General features: G+C 46.7%; 1 protein-coding gene across 1 annotated transcript in view; it reads right to left on the reverse strand.

Annotated features, from left to right (window-relative positions):
* The window catches only part of LOC113802368 (FAT atypical cadherin kugelei), a 135015-nt gene extending 117635 nt beyond the window's left edge, over positions 1 to 17380 (reverse strand). The window contains exon 1 of the mRNA XM_070118461.1: positions 17329 to 17380. Coding sequence (XP_069974562.1) covers positions 17329 to 17380 — 52 coding nt within the window. The remainder of the gene's footprint in view (positions 1 to 17328) is intronic.
* Between the last annotated feature and the right edge of the window lie 120 nt (positions 17381 to 17500).

Consider the following 17500-nt stretch of genomic DNA (forward strand, 5'->3'; position numbering starts at 1 on the left):
GCAGATACAAAAAATAAATAAAAGTAAAAAAATAAAAAATGATTTAAAAAATGGTGGTAAAAGATAATAGAAATGATGATTAAAGATTGTAACAAATGATGGTAAAAGATAGTAGAAATGATAATTGAAAAGTATAAAAAATGATAAAATATAATAGAAATGATGATTAAAAGAATAAAAATAATTAAAAATAATACAAAATGATGACAAAAGATAATATAAATAATGAATAAAAAATACTAAAAAATGATAAAAATAATAAAAAATGATAATAAACGATAAAAAAGACGATGACTAAAAATATAAAAACAACGACAAAAAAAAGACAAAATAAAAAAGAAGAGAAAAAAAATCTAGATCTCAACTCCAATCGATACACAATCTTTTTCTCAACTTTTACCACATCATACAATTCTTTCCACTCCCCATCACTCCCATCATCAAAAACACAAACCCAACCAAACCAATCAATCCTAACGACACTATCCACACACACACGACACACCAAACGACCAATCAAACAACCTAATTAATATATCTCGAGTGTAATAAAAACCGAAATGAAGTCGAGAGCCAATCCCCAAGTGGATTGTCGTTGAGTGCAAACGCGGATGGATTACTGACGTGTGGATTGCGGGATCCTCTCCCTCGCTCGCTCTCACTCGCTCTCGCTTCTCGTTCTTCTGCGTTCCTCTTCGTTCTTCTCTTTTTGTTCTCTTCTCTTTTTGTTTTGTTTTGTTTTGTATACTTTTCTTCTGATTCTATTTTCCCCCTAATTTTTGTCTTGGGACTACATTTCTTTTTTTGTATTTTTTCTACGAGGGAGAGAGAGAGAGAGAGAGAGAGAGAGAGAGAGAGAGAGAGAGAGAGAGAGAGAGAGAGAGAGAGAGAGAGAGAGAGAGAGAGAGAGAGAGAGAGAGAGAGAGAGAGAGAGAGAGAGAGACAGAGACAGCTGAGAAAGAAAGAGAGAAAGAGAGAGAAAGAAAGAGGGCGAGGAAGAGAGAGAGAGAGAGACAGAAACAAAAACAGAAAGAGACCGCGCGCAAGAGAGCAAAAAAGCAAGAAAAAAACATAAATAGAGAGACATACAAACAGTCAAAGAAAGAGAAAGAAAGAGGGAGAAAAGGAGAAATAGAAAGAGAGAAAGAGAGGGAGAGAGAGAGCAAGAATTCGCCAAGAGGCCAAAGAAAGAGAAAGAAAAAGAGAAATAGAAAGAGAGGGAGAGAGAGAGCAAGAACTCGCCAAGAGGCCAAAGAAAGAGAAAGAAATAGAAAGAGAGAAAGAGAGGGAGAGAGAGAGCAAGAACTCGCCAAGAGGCCAAAGAAAAAGAGAAATAGAAAGAGAGAGAGGGAGAGAGAGCAAGAACTCGCCAAGAGGCCGAGCTGCTGGTGAGAAATGAGATTAATTGCCCTGTATTCGAGGGCGACGGGGACAGCGCGCTCTAAATGCTACCTCGCACTCGACTCTTTCTTCAGTTTCTCTTTCTCTCGCTTTCTTTCGATTTTTCATCTTATTTTTATTCTTCAATTTCTCTTTCTCTCGCTTTCTTTCGGTTTTTTCTTCTTATCTTTATTCTTCAATTTCTCTTTCTCTCGCTTTCTTTCGATTTTTCTTATTTTTACTCTTCCTATCCTGCCCTCTCTCTACCCTTCCTTCTTTCTGTTTCTGTTTCGCTTTCTCTTTCTTTCTCTCTCTCGTTTTTATTTATAATTTTGTCCCTTTTCTTTCCTCTAAACTTCTTCCTCTTCTTCTTTTCCTTCTCCTCTTCTTGTTCGTGATCTTGTTCTTCTTCTCCCCACCTTCCTCCCATTTCTCCTTCCTTTTTATCATCTTCTACTCTTCTCCTCCTCCTCCCTCTTCTTCTTCTTCTTCTTCTTCTTCTCTTTTTTCCTCCTCCTTCTTCTTTTCCTCCTCCTCCTCCTCCTCCTCCTCCCTCCTCCACCTCCACCTCCTCCTCCTCCTCCTCCTCCTCCTCCTCCTCGCCCCCACCACGAGTACGAACTTTCCACCACCGGAGTCACTTTCATCGCGAGGAGGGGGGGAGGGGGGAGGGGAGGGCAAGGGGGGAGAAGAGGGGAAGAGGGGGGAGGGCAACAACCACCCAAGCGTGACTCGCAACCTTTCTTACCCCCCCTCTCCCCCCCTCCCCCTCCCCCTATCCCCCCTCCCCCTCCCTCCCCTCCTCCTCTCGCAGTCACTACTCCCTCATACCGTTATCCTACCATTTCCCTATTTCCCTTATTCCTTATACTCTACGCCTCCTCAAGGACGAGAAAATACACTTATAGATTTTTTTGTTTTGTTTTGTTTTTTCTTTCGTAATCAGTGCCGTTCTTGTGTTGCTTTCGCGCAAACGGGTTCGTTTTCTGTCTTCCCCTTTTTTCCCCCTCTTGCTCTCTGCTTTCTCTCTCCCTCTCTTCCTCTTTCTATTTTTTCTCTCTCTCTTCCTCTTTCTTTTTTCTCTCTGTTTCACTCGCTTTTTCATTCTCACCATTTTTCTCACTCTCACTCTCTTTCTTTCTCTCTTTCTCTCTCTCTCTCTCTCTCTCTCTCTCTCTCTCTCTCTCTCTCTCTCTCTCTCTCTTTAGCGGAAAACCGTACAGATAACCCCCAATTCCCCCTCTACCCCCTCCTTCTTCAACCCCTCCCTTTTCTAAGAAAACGCAGACGCCACGCAACCCCCTCCCCCTCTCCCCTCCCCCCACATTCTTCACCTCCTCCCACCTCCTCTCCTCCCCCGTCCACCCTCTCCTTCTTCCTTCCTCCTGGCCCACCTTCCCCTCCATCCCTCCACCCACTCCCCTTCCTTCCTCCCCATTTTGCCCCCCTTCCCCCTCTGCCGCCCCCCCCCCCTGTAGGCTCAACTCGGGAGGCATTTTTCATCATTATTTTTCTTGCGTGCCCGACAATGTCCCTCCCTTCCTCCCTCCCTCCTGTCGTCACTCCTCCCCAACACCCCTTAACCCCCTCCCTCCACTCTCCCTATCTTCCCTAGACCCTGCCCTCCCCTCCCTCCCTTAGGCATTAACCCCTACTCTCCTCTCCCTCCCTTTAAACCCCTCCTAAGCCCCCTCCCCTCCCCCCTTAGCCCTTCTCCTCCCTTCCCTCCTACCTTAGCCCCCATCTCCCTCCCTATCTACCCTCCCACCTTAGCCCACATCTCCCTTAAACCCCTCCTCAACCCCCTCACCTCCTCAACCACTCCCACCTCCCTCCCTCCCCTCCCTCCCTATCCTCCTTCCTCAGCCCCCTCCTCTCCTCCCTCCTCTCAGTCCCCTCACCTCCTCCCTATCCTCTCCCTACTTCACCTCCCTCCCTACTCCCACCCCCACTCCCCCACCCTTACCCCGCCATCTATCAAGCAACGACGTCGGCAGTATGCGCAGTGGCAGCGCACGGAGAACACCTTACTCCTGTGTTGATGGATTGGGGGAAGGGAGGGGAGGGAGAGGGGAAAGGGGAGAGGAGGGAGAGGGAAAGAGGAGGAGGGGGAGGGAGAGGGAAGGGGAGAGGAAAAAGAGGAGGAGGGGGAGGGATAAGAGGGGGAGAGAGAGAGGGGGAAAAGGGATAAAGAGAAGGAGAGAACAGAGGAGGGGATAAGAGTGGGAGAGAGGGGGGGAGAAGGGATAAAGAGAAGGAGGGGAAACAGAAGGGGAACAGTGAAAAGAGGGAGGGAGGACGAAAGGAGAGAGAGGAAGAGGAAAAAAGGGAGAGGAAAATGAGGAAGTGGGAGCCGCAAAAGTGAATGATAAGCTAAAGAAAACAATAGAAGAATAGGAGGAAGAAGGTAAAGAGTGTAGATAGAAGATAAACAGGGGTAAGACATGTAGAGAAGGACACTGGGCAGGGAAAAAGAGGGAGGGAGGTGATGATGCTGGAGAAGATAACACCATGTAAGAGGGGAAAGGAACAAGGGGGGGGTACGTAAAAGGGAGGGAAGTAGGGAGGGATAAAAAGGGGTGAAGGGAAAGTGAGAGGGAAGGGGAAGGGAGTTAAAAGAGGGATATTGAAGGGAGGGAGTCAGAGGGGAGGGATTGGGGAGGGAGTCAGTGAAGGAGAAAGGAGAAGGGAGGGATAAAAAAGGGTGAAGGGTAAGTGAAGGGTAGGGGAAGGGAGTCAAAGAGAGGGGAATTAAAGGGAGGGATTTGGGGAGGGAGTCAGAAGAGAGGGGTATTGTGGGTAGGGAGTCAAAAAGAGGGATATTGAGGGGAGAGAATCGGGGAGGGTATCAGAGGAGAGTGGGGTATTGAGGGGAGAAGGGAGAAGGGAGGGGGGGAAGGGGGGGGGGAGGAAGTAAGAGAGATGGGGGTCCCCACTCTAAGCTCGCCTCACCTAAAAATGCTGTCATGCCTCACTGATTCTAGTTCCGCTACAACAATATTGCTCTCTCTTTTCTCCCATCTCCCCTTTCCTTCCCACCTCCCCTCTTCACACCTTTCTTCATGCCCGACAACAGCGTGAAGCATGGAGGGAGAGAGAGAGAGAGAGAGAGAGAGAGAGAGAGAGAGAGAGGAGTTAGAGAGAGAGAGAGAGAGAGAGAGAGAGAGAGAGAGAGAGAGAGAGAGAGAGAGAGAGGGAGAGAGAAAGAGAAAGAGAAAAAAGAAAGAACGAGAAGAGTAAAAGAGAAAGTGAGAGAGTGAGAGAGAAAGAAAGAGAACGAGAAAGAGTAAAAGAGAAAAGAGAGAAATAGAAAGAAAGAAAGAGCACGAGAAAGAGTAAAAGAGAAAATGTGAGAGAGAGAAAGAGCGAGAGAAAGAAAGAGAACGAGAAAGAGAGAAAGAGAGAGAGAGGGCATACAAAGGCCCCGCACACACAACACAGCGCATGCACCAGCAATGTTCCAGCGCATTCTTGGCAAGCTGGAGTACATTTTCCCGGTAAATCCTGTCTTGTTATGCTCGCCGGGGTCAAGGAAACACCGGGCGAGGCGAATATTAACCCTTCGGACACCACGCAACACGCTCTGTCTGTCTGTCTGTTTGTTTGGCTATATGTCTGTTTGTTTGGTTATTTGTCTGGTTGTTTGGGTATGTGTGTCTGTTTGGCTATATGTCTGTTTGTTGGTCTGCCTGGCAGTCTGTTTGGCTATATATATGTTTGTTTATCTGTCTGGCTGTCTGTTTGGCTATATGTCTCTCTGTTTGGCTATATATATGTTTGTTTATCTGTCTGGCTGTCTGTTTGGCTATATGTCTCTCTGTTTGGCTATATGTCTGTTTGTTTATCTGTCTGGCTGTCTGTCTGTTTGGCTATCTCTTCTGTCCCTTTGACTCTCTCTATCTTCATCTTAATCTTTCACTCCTTATTCTCTCTCCTCTTCTCTTTCTTTCTCTTAAGACCCTTCTTCTTCTCCTCCCTCTCTCCTTCTCCTCACTCACTCTCCCTCTCCTCTCCCCCTTCACCCTACCCTTCCTCCTTCCTCTCCTCTCCCACCCACCCTCTCTATTTCTCTCCCATCCTCATCCACTCTCTCTCTCTCCCTCTCCCCACCCACTCTCCCCTCCCACTCTCCCTCACCCACCCACTCTTCCTCTCCCTCCTTCCCTCATTCCACCCACTCTCCCTCCCATCCCTCTCCTCTTCCCACCCACTCTTCCCTCTCCCTCCCTTTCCCACCCACTCTCCTCCTCCTCTCCCACCCACTCTTCCCCTCCCACCCTCTCCCACCCACTCTCTCCTCACCCACTCCCTCTCCCTCCCATCCTCATCCACTCACTCTCCTCTCCTTCCTCCTCTCCCCCTCACCCTCCCACCCTCACCTACCCACTCTCCTCCCATCCCTCTCCCACTCCCCTACCCTTCCTCTCCCACCCACTCTCCTCTCCTACCCACTCTTCCTTCCCACCCCACTCTCCCCCTTTACCCTACCCTTCCCTCCTTCCTCTCCCTCTCCCACCCACTCTCCCTCCCTCTCCCACCCACTCCCCCTCCCCTCGCGTGCGCACATTTCACCCAGCAGTACCTCAATTTCCCAACCCATTCGCGTTCCATCAAAGCACCTGCTCCCTTTGCAACAGATGCAATGGGTCAGGGAGGAATGATATCCGCTCCTCTCTTTATTGTCTTCTCTTCCTCTTCTTCTTCTTCTTCCTCTTTCTCCTCTTTTTCGTTTTTTTAAATTTCTATCTATTCCTTCTTTTGTTATCTCCTGCGTTATGTTTTCTTTTTTTCCCATTCCTTCTTTTCGTTTTTTTTCTTTTGTTACCTCTTTCTTCTTCTTCTTCTTCTTCTTCTTTTTCTCTGTCTTATATTCCTTTCCCTCCTCTTTTTCATTCTCTTCTTCTTCTCCGTCTCTTTCTCTCTCCTCTCCACCATCTCTTTCTCTTAGTTCTTTTCCTCCCTCCTCTCCTTCTTCTTCCTTCATGAATCTGCACATTTCGAAAACATTTTGCAAATCAGAGGAACAAGAGAGAGAGAAAAAAATATAAGCAAAAATAAACACAATGTAACCACACGCAGAACAACTAGCCTGCAACAATGCAAGCAAGACCGCGACTCAAAAATTGAACCCGAATAAACCGTTAACGCAAGGCAGAATTCAAACCCGAATAAACCGTTAACGCAAGGCAGAATTCAAACCGAACAAAACGTTAATGAAAGTCAGGATTCAAACCCGAATAAACCGTTAACGCAAATCAAAAACCGTTAACGAAACCGAGAATTCAAACCGAATAAAACGTTAATGAAAGTCAGAATTCAAACCAAATAAACCGTTAACGCATATCAAAAACCGTTAACGAAACCGAGAATTGAAACCGAATAAACCATTAACGAAACCCAGAATTGAAACCGAATAAACCGTTAACGAAACCGAGAATTCAAACCAAATAAACCGTTAACGCAAGTCAAAAACCGTTAACGCAACCGAGAATTCAAACCCAAAAAATCGTTAACGCATTCCAAAAATTCAAATTCGAATAAACCGTTAACGAAACACAGAATTCAAAAAAAAAAAAAAAAAAGAGAGAGAGAGAGAGAAAAAGAAAGAAAGAAAGAAAGAAAAAAAAAACCGTTAACGCAATCCAAAAATTCAAATGAACCTCAAATTCAAACCGGAACCGAACCCAAACAAACCCCGTTAACGCAAGCCAGAGCTCAACCCGGACCCAGCGCCTTATGCAAGCCAGACACGAAAAACTCCATCGCAAAACATTCACAATTGAAAGCAAGTCGTGATCACCGAAGCAAGTCGAGGCGCGATCCCTTTTGCGCAATTCACAACGCGGAGAAAAATAAGAGAATTATGCGAACGGTTTTATTGCGCAGTTATATATGGATCCGAATGAAAATAAATTAAATATTACTTATAATAAAAATATATATATATATTACTTATAATAACAAAAAAAATATATATATTACTTATAATAAAAAAAAAAATATATATATATATTACTTAGAATAACAACGGTTATACATGAATACGAATGAAAATAAATGAAATATTACTTATAATAATAATACATGAATAATTATGCAAATACGGGAACTATTACTTATAATTATGATAATAATGATAATGACTATGACAAAATTAACAATAATGCTAATGTATAAACAAATAAAAATATCGCAAACAATAATAATAGGAATAACAATAACAACACTAGTACAACAACAAAAACATACATACAAACACAACAAAACCAAGACTTATACATTAACAACAAATAAACATAACCATACAACAAATAACAACTAAACAAACAATAAAAACAACAAAGGCGATACTTATACAACAACAACAACAAATAGAAAAATAAAACAACAAAAATAATTTCAAAAATGGAGAGAGCAACTCCGCCTCCGTCGCCTCACCGCCTTATCTCTCTCTCTCCGCTTCGCCGCCGCCCACGCTCACAACCGCCCCTTTTCACGCCCCTTTTCATGTCCATAACCGCCCCTTTTTACGCCCATTCACGGCAAACAACCGCCCCTTTTCACGCCCACAACCGCTCCTTTTCACGCCCACAACCGCCCGTTTTCACGCCCACAACCGCCCCTTTTCACGCTCACATTCGCCCGTTTTCACGCCCACAACCGCCTCTTTGCATGCCTACAACCACCTCTTTCCACGCTCTCTCACGCCCACCCTCTCACGCCCACGAGAGCCCCGCCCAGAGTGCCACGATCCAGAGAGCGCCCCGACCGGCACCCCGAAAGCCCCGCCAGAGAGCCTCTAACTTTCTATCTCCCGTAAAACATCTCGCCAACTATGGGGGGGGGGGAGTGACGTCATACATGGGCGGTGGGGGAGAGTGACGTCATACATGGGCGATTGGGGGGGGAGAGTGACGTCATACTTGGGCGATTGGGGGGAACGGGTGGGGGGTCTATTCGTAATATCTGATTTAAAGAAAGAGAAAGAAATTAAGTGATAGACAAAGAAAGAAAACAGAAAGAGAAACAAAAGGCAAAATAAGAAAGAAGCTAAGAAAAAAATACAAGAAAAGAAAATACCCCGCCAACACATCCACCCACTTGTCTCAACCCGCGCAACAAAAAAAAAAAGCCAAAATAAAAAATAAACAAATACAAAAAACCTTAAAGAAACACAGAAAAAAAGAAGAAACACAAAAATAAACACAAAAACAACAACACGAAAACGGACACAAAGAAACAAAAGGAAAAACAGGAGCTAGGTCAAGTGAGGTCACCGCGCGAGGACTGGAACGCAACTTTACCTGTCTGCTAATTGGTTAACAAGACCAGGTTAGTCTCTCCTGCTCGCTCGCTCGCCCGCACGTCACTCCCCTCACTCGCTTGTGTTTATGTGTTGGGGGGGAGGAGGAGGGGGAGGAGGGGAAGGAGGAGGGGAAGGAGGAGGAGGAGGAGGAGGAGGAGGAGGAGGAGGAGGAGGAAGGGAGATGGGGAGGTAGGAAGGGAGACAGGAGATGGGGAGGGAGGGGAGACTTGGGGAGGAGGAAGGGGAACAGGAGGTAGGAAGGGAGATGGGGAGGGAAGGGAGACTTGGGGGAGGAGGAAGGGAGACAGGGAGGGAAGGTGGAGACAGTGGGAGGAAAGTTGGAGATGGGGAGGGGATAAGGGACAGGGGAGGAGGAGGGGATGGGGGAGAGAAGGGGAGATGGGGAGGGAGGGTAGATGGAATGGGGAAGAGGGTGATGAAGAGAGACGGACCAGGGGAAAAGGAGGAAGAGAGGAGATGGAAAGAGAAAGGGAAGGGGGAAGAGTGGAGATAAAGGAGTGGTGGAGATGGGACGGGAGAGGGATGGAGACCGGAGAGAGGAGAAAGAAATGGAAAGGGAGAGGAAGGAAAAAGACAGAGAGGAAGAAGAAAAGAAAGGGGAAAAACGCAAGAATTAAGACCGTTACGTCTCTTGTTTTTTCCCCCTTAAACCCTCCTCCTCCTCCTCCCTCTCTCCCTTCATCCCCCTCCCCTCTCCCCTCTCCCTTATCCCCCTCCAGCCCAATAACCCGACAATGGAAAAAAGAGAAGGGAGAAGAAAAAAGAAAAAGAGGTTAAGAAAAGAGGACGATAAAAAAATCGCAAACGAACTAGGAAGAAAACGAAGAGAAAGAGAAAGAAAAAGAGAAAGCGAAGAGAAATAGAGAAGAGAAAGAGAAAGAGAAAAGGAAAAGAGAAAGAGAAATAGAGAAGAGAAAGAGAGAAGAAAAACAGAAAAAGAAAGAGAAAGAGAGAAGAGGAAGGTCAAGACAGGTATTTAGGCCACGAACCGTCGACTTCTTTGAAGCGCCGACAACACCGTTCTCGCCACGCCCGCATTCACGCCCACGAGAGGGAGGGTGAAGGGGGGAGGGAAAGAGGGAGGAGAAGGGAAAGGAGAGAAGGAGAGGGGAAGGAGAGAAGGAGAGGGGAAGGAGAAAGGGAGAGGGGAAGGAGGAAGGAGAAAGGAAAGGGAAAGGGAGGAGGAGAGGAAAAGTGAAGGAGAGTATTCTCCCTCATCTCCCTCCTCCTTCCCTCTCTTCCATCCCCCTCTCCCTTCTTCCTTCCATCTCTCCCTCCTTCCATCCCCCTCTCCCTCCCTCCCTGACACCCTCGCGCCCATCCACCCTCTTCCCTCCCTCCTTCCTTCCATCCCCCTCTCCCTCCTTCCTTCCCCCTCTCCCTCCCTCCCTGACACCCTCGCGCCCACCCACCCTCCGCGGACGCAAACAGCGCGGGCGCAAGGGGCGTGACGAAACGAGAGGGGTATTTTTGCCGCTTCATAACCTCCGCACGCCCTGGTGGGTGGGTGGGTGGGTATGCCATCCTCTCTACCCGTTCCTCCTACGCCCACGCCCGCAGTACGGAGCCCTCCACGCCCACGCTACGCCGACGAGTCTCTTCTCAAAATCTGTGTGAAGGTTTGATTGTTTTGCTTCTCGTATTTTTATTTATTTATCTATTTTTTTGTATTTTCTCCCTCTTTCTATTTATCTATTTCGCCTCTCTCTCTCTTTCTCTTTCCCCTCGTTTTGTTTCTCATATTTTTTTGTATTTTCTCCCTCTTTCTATTTTTCTTTTCGCCTCTCTTTCTCTTTCCCCTCGTTTTGTTTCTCATATTTTTTTGTATTTTCTCCCTCTTTCTATTTTTCTCTTTCGCCTCTCTCTTTCTCTATTTTTTCTCTACCCTCTCTCTCTTTCTCTCTCCCCTCGTTTTGTTCTCTCATAAATTTGTTTTTTGTTGTTTTTTCTCCCCCTCTCTCTCTTTTTGTCTCTAGCCTCTCTCTTTCCCTTCTTCCGTCTCCCCTTTCTCTCTCTTTTTCTCTCTCCTCTCTTCCCTGCTCTTGTGTTTCCGGTTCCTCTTCTCGTCTAATTTTGGCTTCTTTTTCTTTTTCTTTTTTTTGTGTTCATGACGCGAGAAGTCAAGGTGGAGTCGCTCGTGAAATAAGAAGTGTATTGTAATTAAGAGTTTTATAATTATTAATTTCTTCTCTCTCTCTCTTTTTCTCTCTTTCTCTCTTCCTTCCTCTTCATCCCACCCTCCCTTCCTACCTCTCTCTCTCTCTCTCTCTCTCTCTCTCTCTCTCTCTCTCTCTCTCTCTCTCTCTCTCTCTCTCTCTCCTCTCTCCCTCTCTCCTTCCCTTCTCCTCTCCTTCTCCCTCTCCCTCTCCCTCTCCCTCCTCTCTCTCTCTCTCTCTCTCTCTCTCTCATACACACACACACACACACACACACACACACACACACAAATCTTACTTTCAAAACCTTTTTCAACTTGAGAGAGAGAAAAAAAAACGTTTATTTTCAAGCCTTCCCATTAAAAAATAATAATAATAATGCCTCCCACTTTTCTCACTTAAGCAAATAAATAATAAAAAAAGAAAGACATCTCTGTTTTTTTCCCATCCATACCATGAAAAAATCATGTTTTCAAAACTCTTCTCTCTAAAATAATAATAATAATAATAATAATAATAATAATAATAATAATAATAAAAATAATAAACACTGTTAATCTTTTTCTTCGTTTTCCTATATCTCCTCTTTTCCTCCTCCATTCCCTTCCTTCGCTTTTACTACTCAACTTTCGTTTTCTTCGTCTTTTTCCCTAATTTTTCTTCCTTCCTCCATCTCCTGTCTCCCTACTTCTCCTCCTCTTCTTCCCCTTCCTTTCCCAATTCCTATTCTTCCTCCTCCACCCCCACCCCATTCCACCTCCCCCTCTTCCCCTTCCCCCTCCTTCCCTCCTTCACCTGCCCCTCCCTTCCCTCCTTCACCTCTCCCCATCCCTCCCTCCACTTCCACCTCCTTCCCTCCTTCCCCTCCACCACCCCCTTCCCCCTCCATTTTCCCTCCACCTCAACCACTCTCCTACCCTCCTTCCCCTCCATTTTCCCTCCACCTCCATCTCCCTTCCCCCTCCTCCACCTACACCTACTTCCCCCATCCCTCCTCCCCCTCCCCCCTTCCCCCATCCATTTTCCTCCTTCCCCCTCCTCCTTCCTCCTCCTCCTCCTCTTCTAGCAGTCTAGACGTGCCTGGCGAGGGCTTGCGAAGGTATAACGCCGGTGACAATATTGCTTGGGAGCGAGGAAAGAAATGGCCGTCGGTAGGGGGGAGGGAGGGAGGAGGAAGGGGGGGGAAAGGAGGAAAAGAAGGAGGAGTTAGCGGAGGGTGAAGGGGAGAGTGAAGGGGAGAGGGGGAAAGAAGGAGGAAGCGGAGGAGGGAAGGGGGGGAAGGATGGAGGGAGGAGAGGGAGGAGAGGGGGAGGTTAGCGGGGGGGGGAATGAGGAAGGGAGAGTGGGGGAGGGAAGGGCAAGAAGGAGGAAGTGGAGAGGGAAGGGGAGAGGGGAAGGAAGGAGGAAGGGGAGAGGAGGATGGGGGAGGAAGGAGGGATAAGCGGAGGGGGAAAGGGGAGGAGAGGGGAAGGAAGGAGGAAGGAAGGGGAGAGTGGGGAGGGGGAAGGGGAGAGGGGGGGAAGGGGGGAGGAAGAGGGAGAAGGGGAGAGGGGAGAGAGACAGGAGCTTGGAATACTAGATGCTGGATGGATCGGATGAACAGGAGGAAAGGAGGACGAGGGAAGGGAGTAGGAGGAGATAGAATAGCAGGAGGAGGAAGAAGAAAAGAGGATAAGGAAATGGTGGATGAAGAAAAGGAAAAAAAGGAAAGGAGAAAAGGAGGAGGAAGGAAGAGAAGCAAACCTACAACCATGAGAAGACCAGGGACTAGGAAATAGGAAGATTAGAATACGAATAGACGTAAGAATAAGAAAACGAATGAGGAGGAGAAAGAGGGAGCGAGGGACTGATGCATCGATGCCACCTTGGGGAACATGTTTCACTCGCAATGGGGGAAGGGAAGGGGGAAGGGGGAAGAGAGAGGGGGAGGGGGGAAGGGGGGAGGGGGCAGGAGGAGGGTTAAGGGGGAAGGGGGGGGGAAGGGGGAAGGGGGAGGGGGGAGGGAGGGGGAAGGGGAAGGGGGAGGGAAAACGAAAGAGGGAAGGGGGGGGGACTGGAGGAGGGAAAACGGGAAAGGGGAGGGGAGGGGGGAAGGGAGGGGAAGGACTGGAGGAGGAAAAGGGAAGGGGGGGAGGAGGGAAAGGGGGAGGCAGGAGGGAGGGAAAGGGAGGGGGCGGGAGGAGGGAAAACGGGAAGGGGCGGGAGGAGGGGAAAGGGGGGGGCAGGAGGGGGAAGGGAAGGGGGCGGAGGAAAACGGGAAGGGGGGAGGAGGGAAAGGGGAAGGGGGCAGGAGGAGGGAAGGGGAAGGGGGGGAGGAGGAATGGAAAGTGGAAAAGGGGGACGAATAAATGACGAAACCAATACAAAGTAATCAATAAAAGAACTAAATCAACAATCAACTAAATATATCTATAAACGAACGAATAAATTACTAAACCAGTAAATAACAACAGAGATGAACATACGACAAAACCAATAAATCAGTAAATAAAGAAATAAGGCAAATAACCAAGTAAACAAACGCAGAAATAACCAAATAACCCAATAAATAAACGAAGACATAACCAAATAACCCAATAAATAAATGAAGAAATAAGTAAATAACCAAATAAACAAACGAAGACATAACCAAATAACCAAATAAACAGACGAAGAAATAACCAAATAACCCAATAAACAAACGAAGAAATAACCAAATAACCAAATAAACATGTGAAAAAAAAAAAAATAAACAAACGAAGAAATAACCAAATAACCGAACGGAGAAATAACCAAATAACCAAATCAATGAATGAAAAAATACAAAAAATAATAAATATATACATAAATAATGTTAAAAAATGGCCGTTCATCGTGGCTGGCAGAGCTTGATTGCACTCCTCGAAGGGGCTCCGTGCTGAAAGGACCTCGCTGCAGGATCCTTTTCTCCTTCCTCCTTCTCCTCTCCTCCTTCTCCTTCTTCCTCCTCCTCCTCCTCTCCTTCCTCCTCCTCCTCGTCTTCTTCTTCTTCTTCTTCTTCTTCTTCTTCTTCTTCTTCTTCTTCTTCTTCTTCTTCTTCTTCTTCTTCTTCTTCTTCTTCTTCTTCTTCTTCTTCCTCCTCCTCCTCCTCCTTTCCTTCTTCTTCCTCCTCCTCCTCCTCGTTTTCCGGAGTCTTCTATTCTCCCTTTTTCGCCCTTACTTATCCTCGTTTATCGGAGTTTTCTTTCCTTCCTTCCTCCTCCTTCTCTTCGTTCATCGGAGTTTTCTCTTCTCCCCCTTTTCTTTCTTTCCTTCTCCTCCTCCTCGTTCATCGGAATTTATCCTCTCCCTTCCTCCTCCTCGATCTCTCCCCCTCCTGCCTCCTCCTTCCTCCCTCCACTTCCTTCCTCCTTCCTCCCTTCCCTCCTCATCTTCTCTCTCTCTTCCTCCTCCCTTCCTCCTCACCCTCCCTCCCTTCCTCCTCCTCCTCCTCCTCCTCCTCCTCTTCCTCCCTCCTCCTCCACTTCCTCGGGGACGATGCCTCACACTCTCGGGGTTAGGGACTTATCTCAACGGATGTCTCTCGCTAGCTAACGCATCCCGACGGAGAAGGAAGAAGGAGGAAGGAAGAACGAGGAAGAAGGAAGGAGGAAGGAGGACGAGTCTTTTTGGAAGCCGGTGGAAGGAAAGGGAAGAGGAAGAGGAGGACGAGAGGAAAGAGGAAGAGGAGGAAGAAATGGAGAAGGAAGAAGAGGAGGAGCAGACTGAGAGGAGGGAGGAGGAAGAGAAGGAAGAGGAGGAATGGGAGGAAGAAGAAGAAGAGGAGATAGAGGAAGAGGAGGAGGAGTAGGAGGAAAAGAAGAAGAAGAAAAGGAGGAAAAGAAAAACGAAGAATAAACAGAGGAAAAGAAGAAGAAAGAGTAGTAGTAGGAAGAGGAAGAGGAGTAGGAAGAAGGGGAAGTGGAGAAGGAAAAAGAAGAGAATGTGGAAAAGAAAAATCAAGAAGAAACAAAGGAAACGAAGAAGAAGAAAGAATAGGAGTAAGAAAAATATGGGAAAAAAGAAGAAACACACAAGAAAAGAAGAAGGAGAAAGAGCAGGAAGAAGAAGAAAGCGCAGAAAGAAGAAGAGAAGGAGGAGGAGGAAGAGACAGCGAGCGGGATCCTGGCAGGCAGGCAGGCAAGCCGTCATGTTCCTTGGCCGGCTTGACTTGTTCCATTTCGCCTCCTAAGCCGTAGCTCATCCCCAGGCCTCGAGGAAGATGCGTTGGTGAGGACTGGGGATCCTGCACTCCTACACGCCCCTGCCCCCTCTCCCCCTCGTCCTCATTTCTCTCATTTTTTTTTATCCTTAAACTCATTTTTTTGATTTTTTCCTCATTTTCTTTAACTCACTCTTCAACTCATTTCTCCTTTTTTATCGTTATCCTCATTTTTCTTCTTCTCTCACTTTCTTTAACTCACTCCCGTCATTTCTTCTTGCTTATTATCCCTTATCCTTCTTTTTCCTCTTCCCTCATTTTCTATAACTCTCTCATTTCTCCTTTTTTATCCTTATCCTCATTGCTTCTCTTCTCTCACTTTCTTTAACTCACTCTCATTTCTCCAATTTTTACTCTCACCTTCCTTTCCCTTCCTTTTTTCCCCTCAATTTCATTTTATTTTCTTTATTTTCCCTCAACCTACCGTCGCCCTTTTCTTTTTTACCCTCACCCAATTTTTTTCTTTCTTTTCCTTCACCCTCCTCTCCCCTTACCCTTATTTCCCCCCTTTCTTCCCTTTATCCTCATTTTTCTATTCCTTATTTTCCCTCACTCTCTTCTCCTCTCTTCTTCCCCTTATCCTCATTTTCCCTCAGTCCCTGTCATCCCCCCTTTTCTCTCCCCTTACCTTCAATTTCCCTCGTTCCTTTCCCTCACTCTCCCCTCCCCTCATCCTCCTTTCCTCTCTTTCTTTCCCTCACCCTTCGTTCCCCTCTTTACCCTCACTCTCCTCTTTTAACCCTTCTTCTCCCCGCTCTCTTCCTCTCTCTCCCTCCTCCTCTCTCCATCTCCTCCCGCGTCCAATGCAAACTTAGACCTCCCCATCTTCGGTCAAGTCTACATTTGCCTGAGTCTACCTACGTGGAACCTTCCTCTACCCTCCCTCCTCCATCCCTCTGCCCCCTGTCAAACTTCCTCCCACGAGTCAAACTTCCTCCCTCACTCCTTCCTTCCCCCTCTACCTTTTAATCTCCTCATCTTCCCTCCCTCCTTCCTTCCCCGTATACTTCTTCCTCCTCCTCCCTCCGTCTCCCTTTTTATTCTCTCCATTCCCTTCCTCCTTCTCTTCCTCTCCTCCTAGCAAACCAGGCTAGTCACTCCTCTCCACCTCCTTATCTTCCTCCCCCCATCCCACTGCCTCCATTTGCCTCAGTCAAACAAAGCTCGATCCTGCGCATTCTGCATCGGTTTATGACGAACTGAGTGAAAATGTCGATCCACTTAGCCAACGAAACAAGAGCGCTTTCAGAAAGGAGAGGAGGGAGGGAGGGAGGGAGGAGGAGGGCAAGTGGGAGGAGAAGAGGGGGGGAGGGAGGGGAAGTGAGGAAAGGGAGGGAGGAGACAGATATGTGGTTTAGGGAGGGGGGGGGGAGGGGAGGGGTGGGGGTGGTAGGGAGGGAAGGGGTTGAGGAGGGAGTGAGGTGGAAGAAGAGAAAAGCGGAAAGGAGAAGGAAAGGGGATAGAGGAAGAAGGGGGAAATTGAGGAAGCTAGAGAGGATATGAGAGAGAGAGAGAGAGAGAGAGAGAGAGAGAGAGAGAGAGAGAGAGAGAGAGAGAAAGAAAGAGAGAGAAAGAGAGAAAGAGAAAGAGAAAGAGGAAAGAGAGAGAAAGAGGAAAGAGAAAGAGAAAGAGAAAGAGAAAGAGAGAAGAAGAGAGGAAAGTGAAAGAGAAAAGAGAAAGAGAGAGAAGAGAAAGAGAGAAGAGAAAGAGAAAGAGAAAGAGAGAGCGAGAGATCCAGACAGACAGACACACAAACAGACAAAAAAGAAAGCGCAGAGAGATCCAACGAAAGCGCACACACAAGAAAACACACAAGAAAAACAAAAAACAAAAGAAAAAATCACACACATAACTAAAAACATAAGCAGATAAAAGGGTACACACAAAAAGACAAAAGACAAAAAAAAAAAAAAAAAAAAAAAAAAAAAATCGCACATTTAAAAACAGAAGGAGAAAAAAAAGGGAACAAAGTGAAGAAGTCGACGAGGGCGCTAATACCCCTTAAAATACACCCGCACTTCGCAATGGCAGAAGAGGCGCGAAGTGTCACCCGGACAGAGAGGAGAGAGAGAGAGACCAAAGAATAAATAAATAAATAAAAAGAGACCAAAGAATAAATAAATAAATAAAAAAGAGACTAAAGAATAAATAAATAAATAAAAGGGACCAAAGAATAAATAAATAAATAAAAACGAAAGAGAAATGTCATAGGTGCCGTGACGTCGTTGCTGTACTATTGCAACTACCATCACTTTCACTATTACCATCAGAAACTTCCGCTAATAACACCTGTGACATCATAGTCCACCACATTCACAGCCATACCACTATTGTCACCATCATTTCCACCACTATCACCTCTGACATCATCACCATTTTCACCACTACCATTTCTGACATCACCATTTCCACCACTAG

This window comes from Penaeus vannamei, chromosome 42, assembly GCF_042767895.1.
Source record: "Penaeus vannamei isolate JL-2024 chromosome 42, ASM4276789v1, whole genome shotgun sequence".
Classification (NCBI taxonomy): Eukaryota; Metazoa; Arthropoda; class Malacostraca; order Decapoda; family Penaeidae; genus Penaeus; species Penaeus vannamei.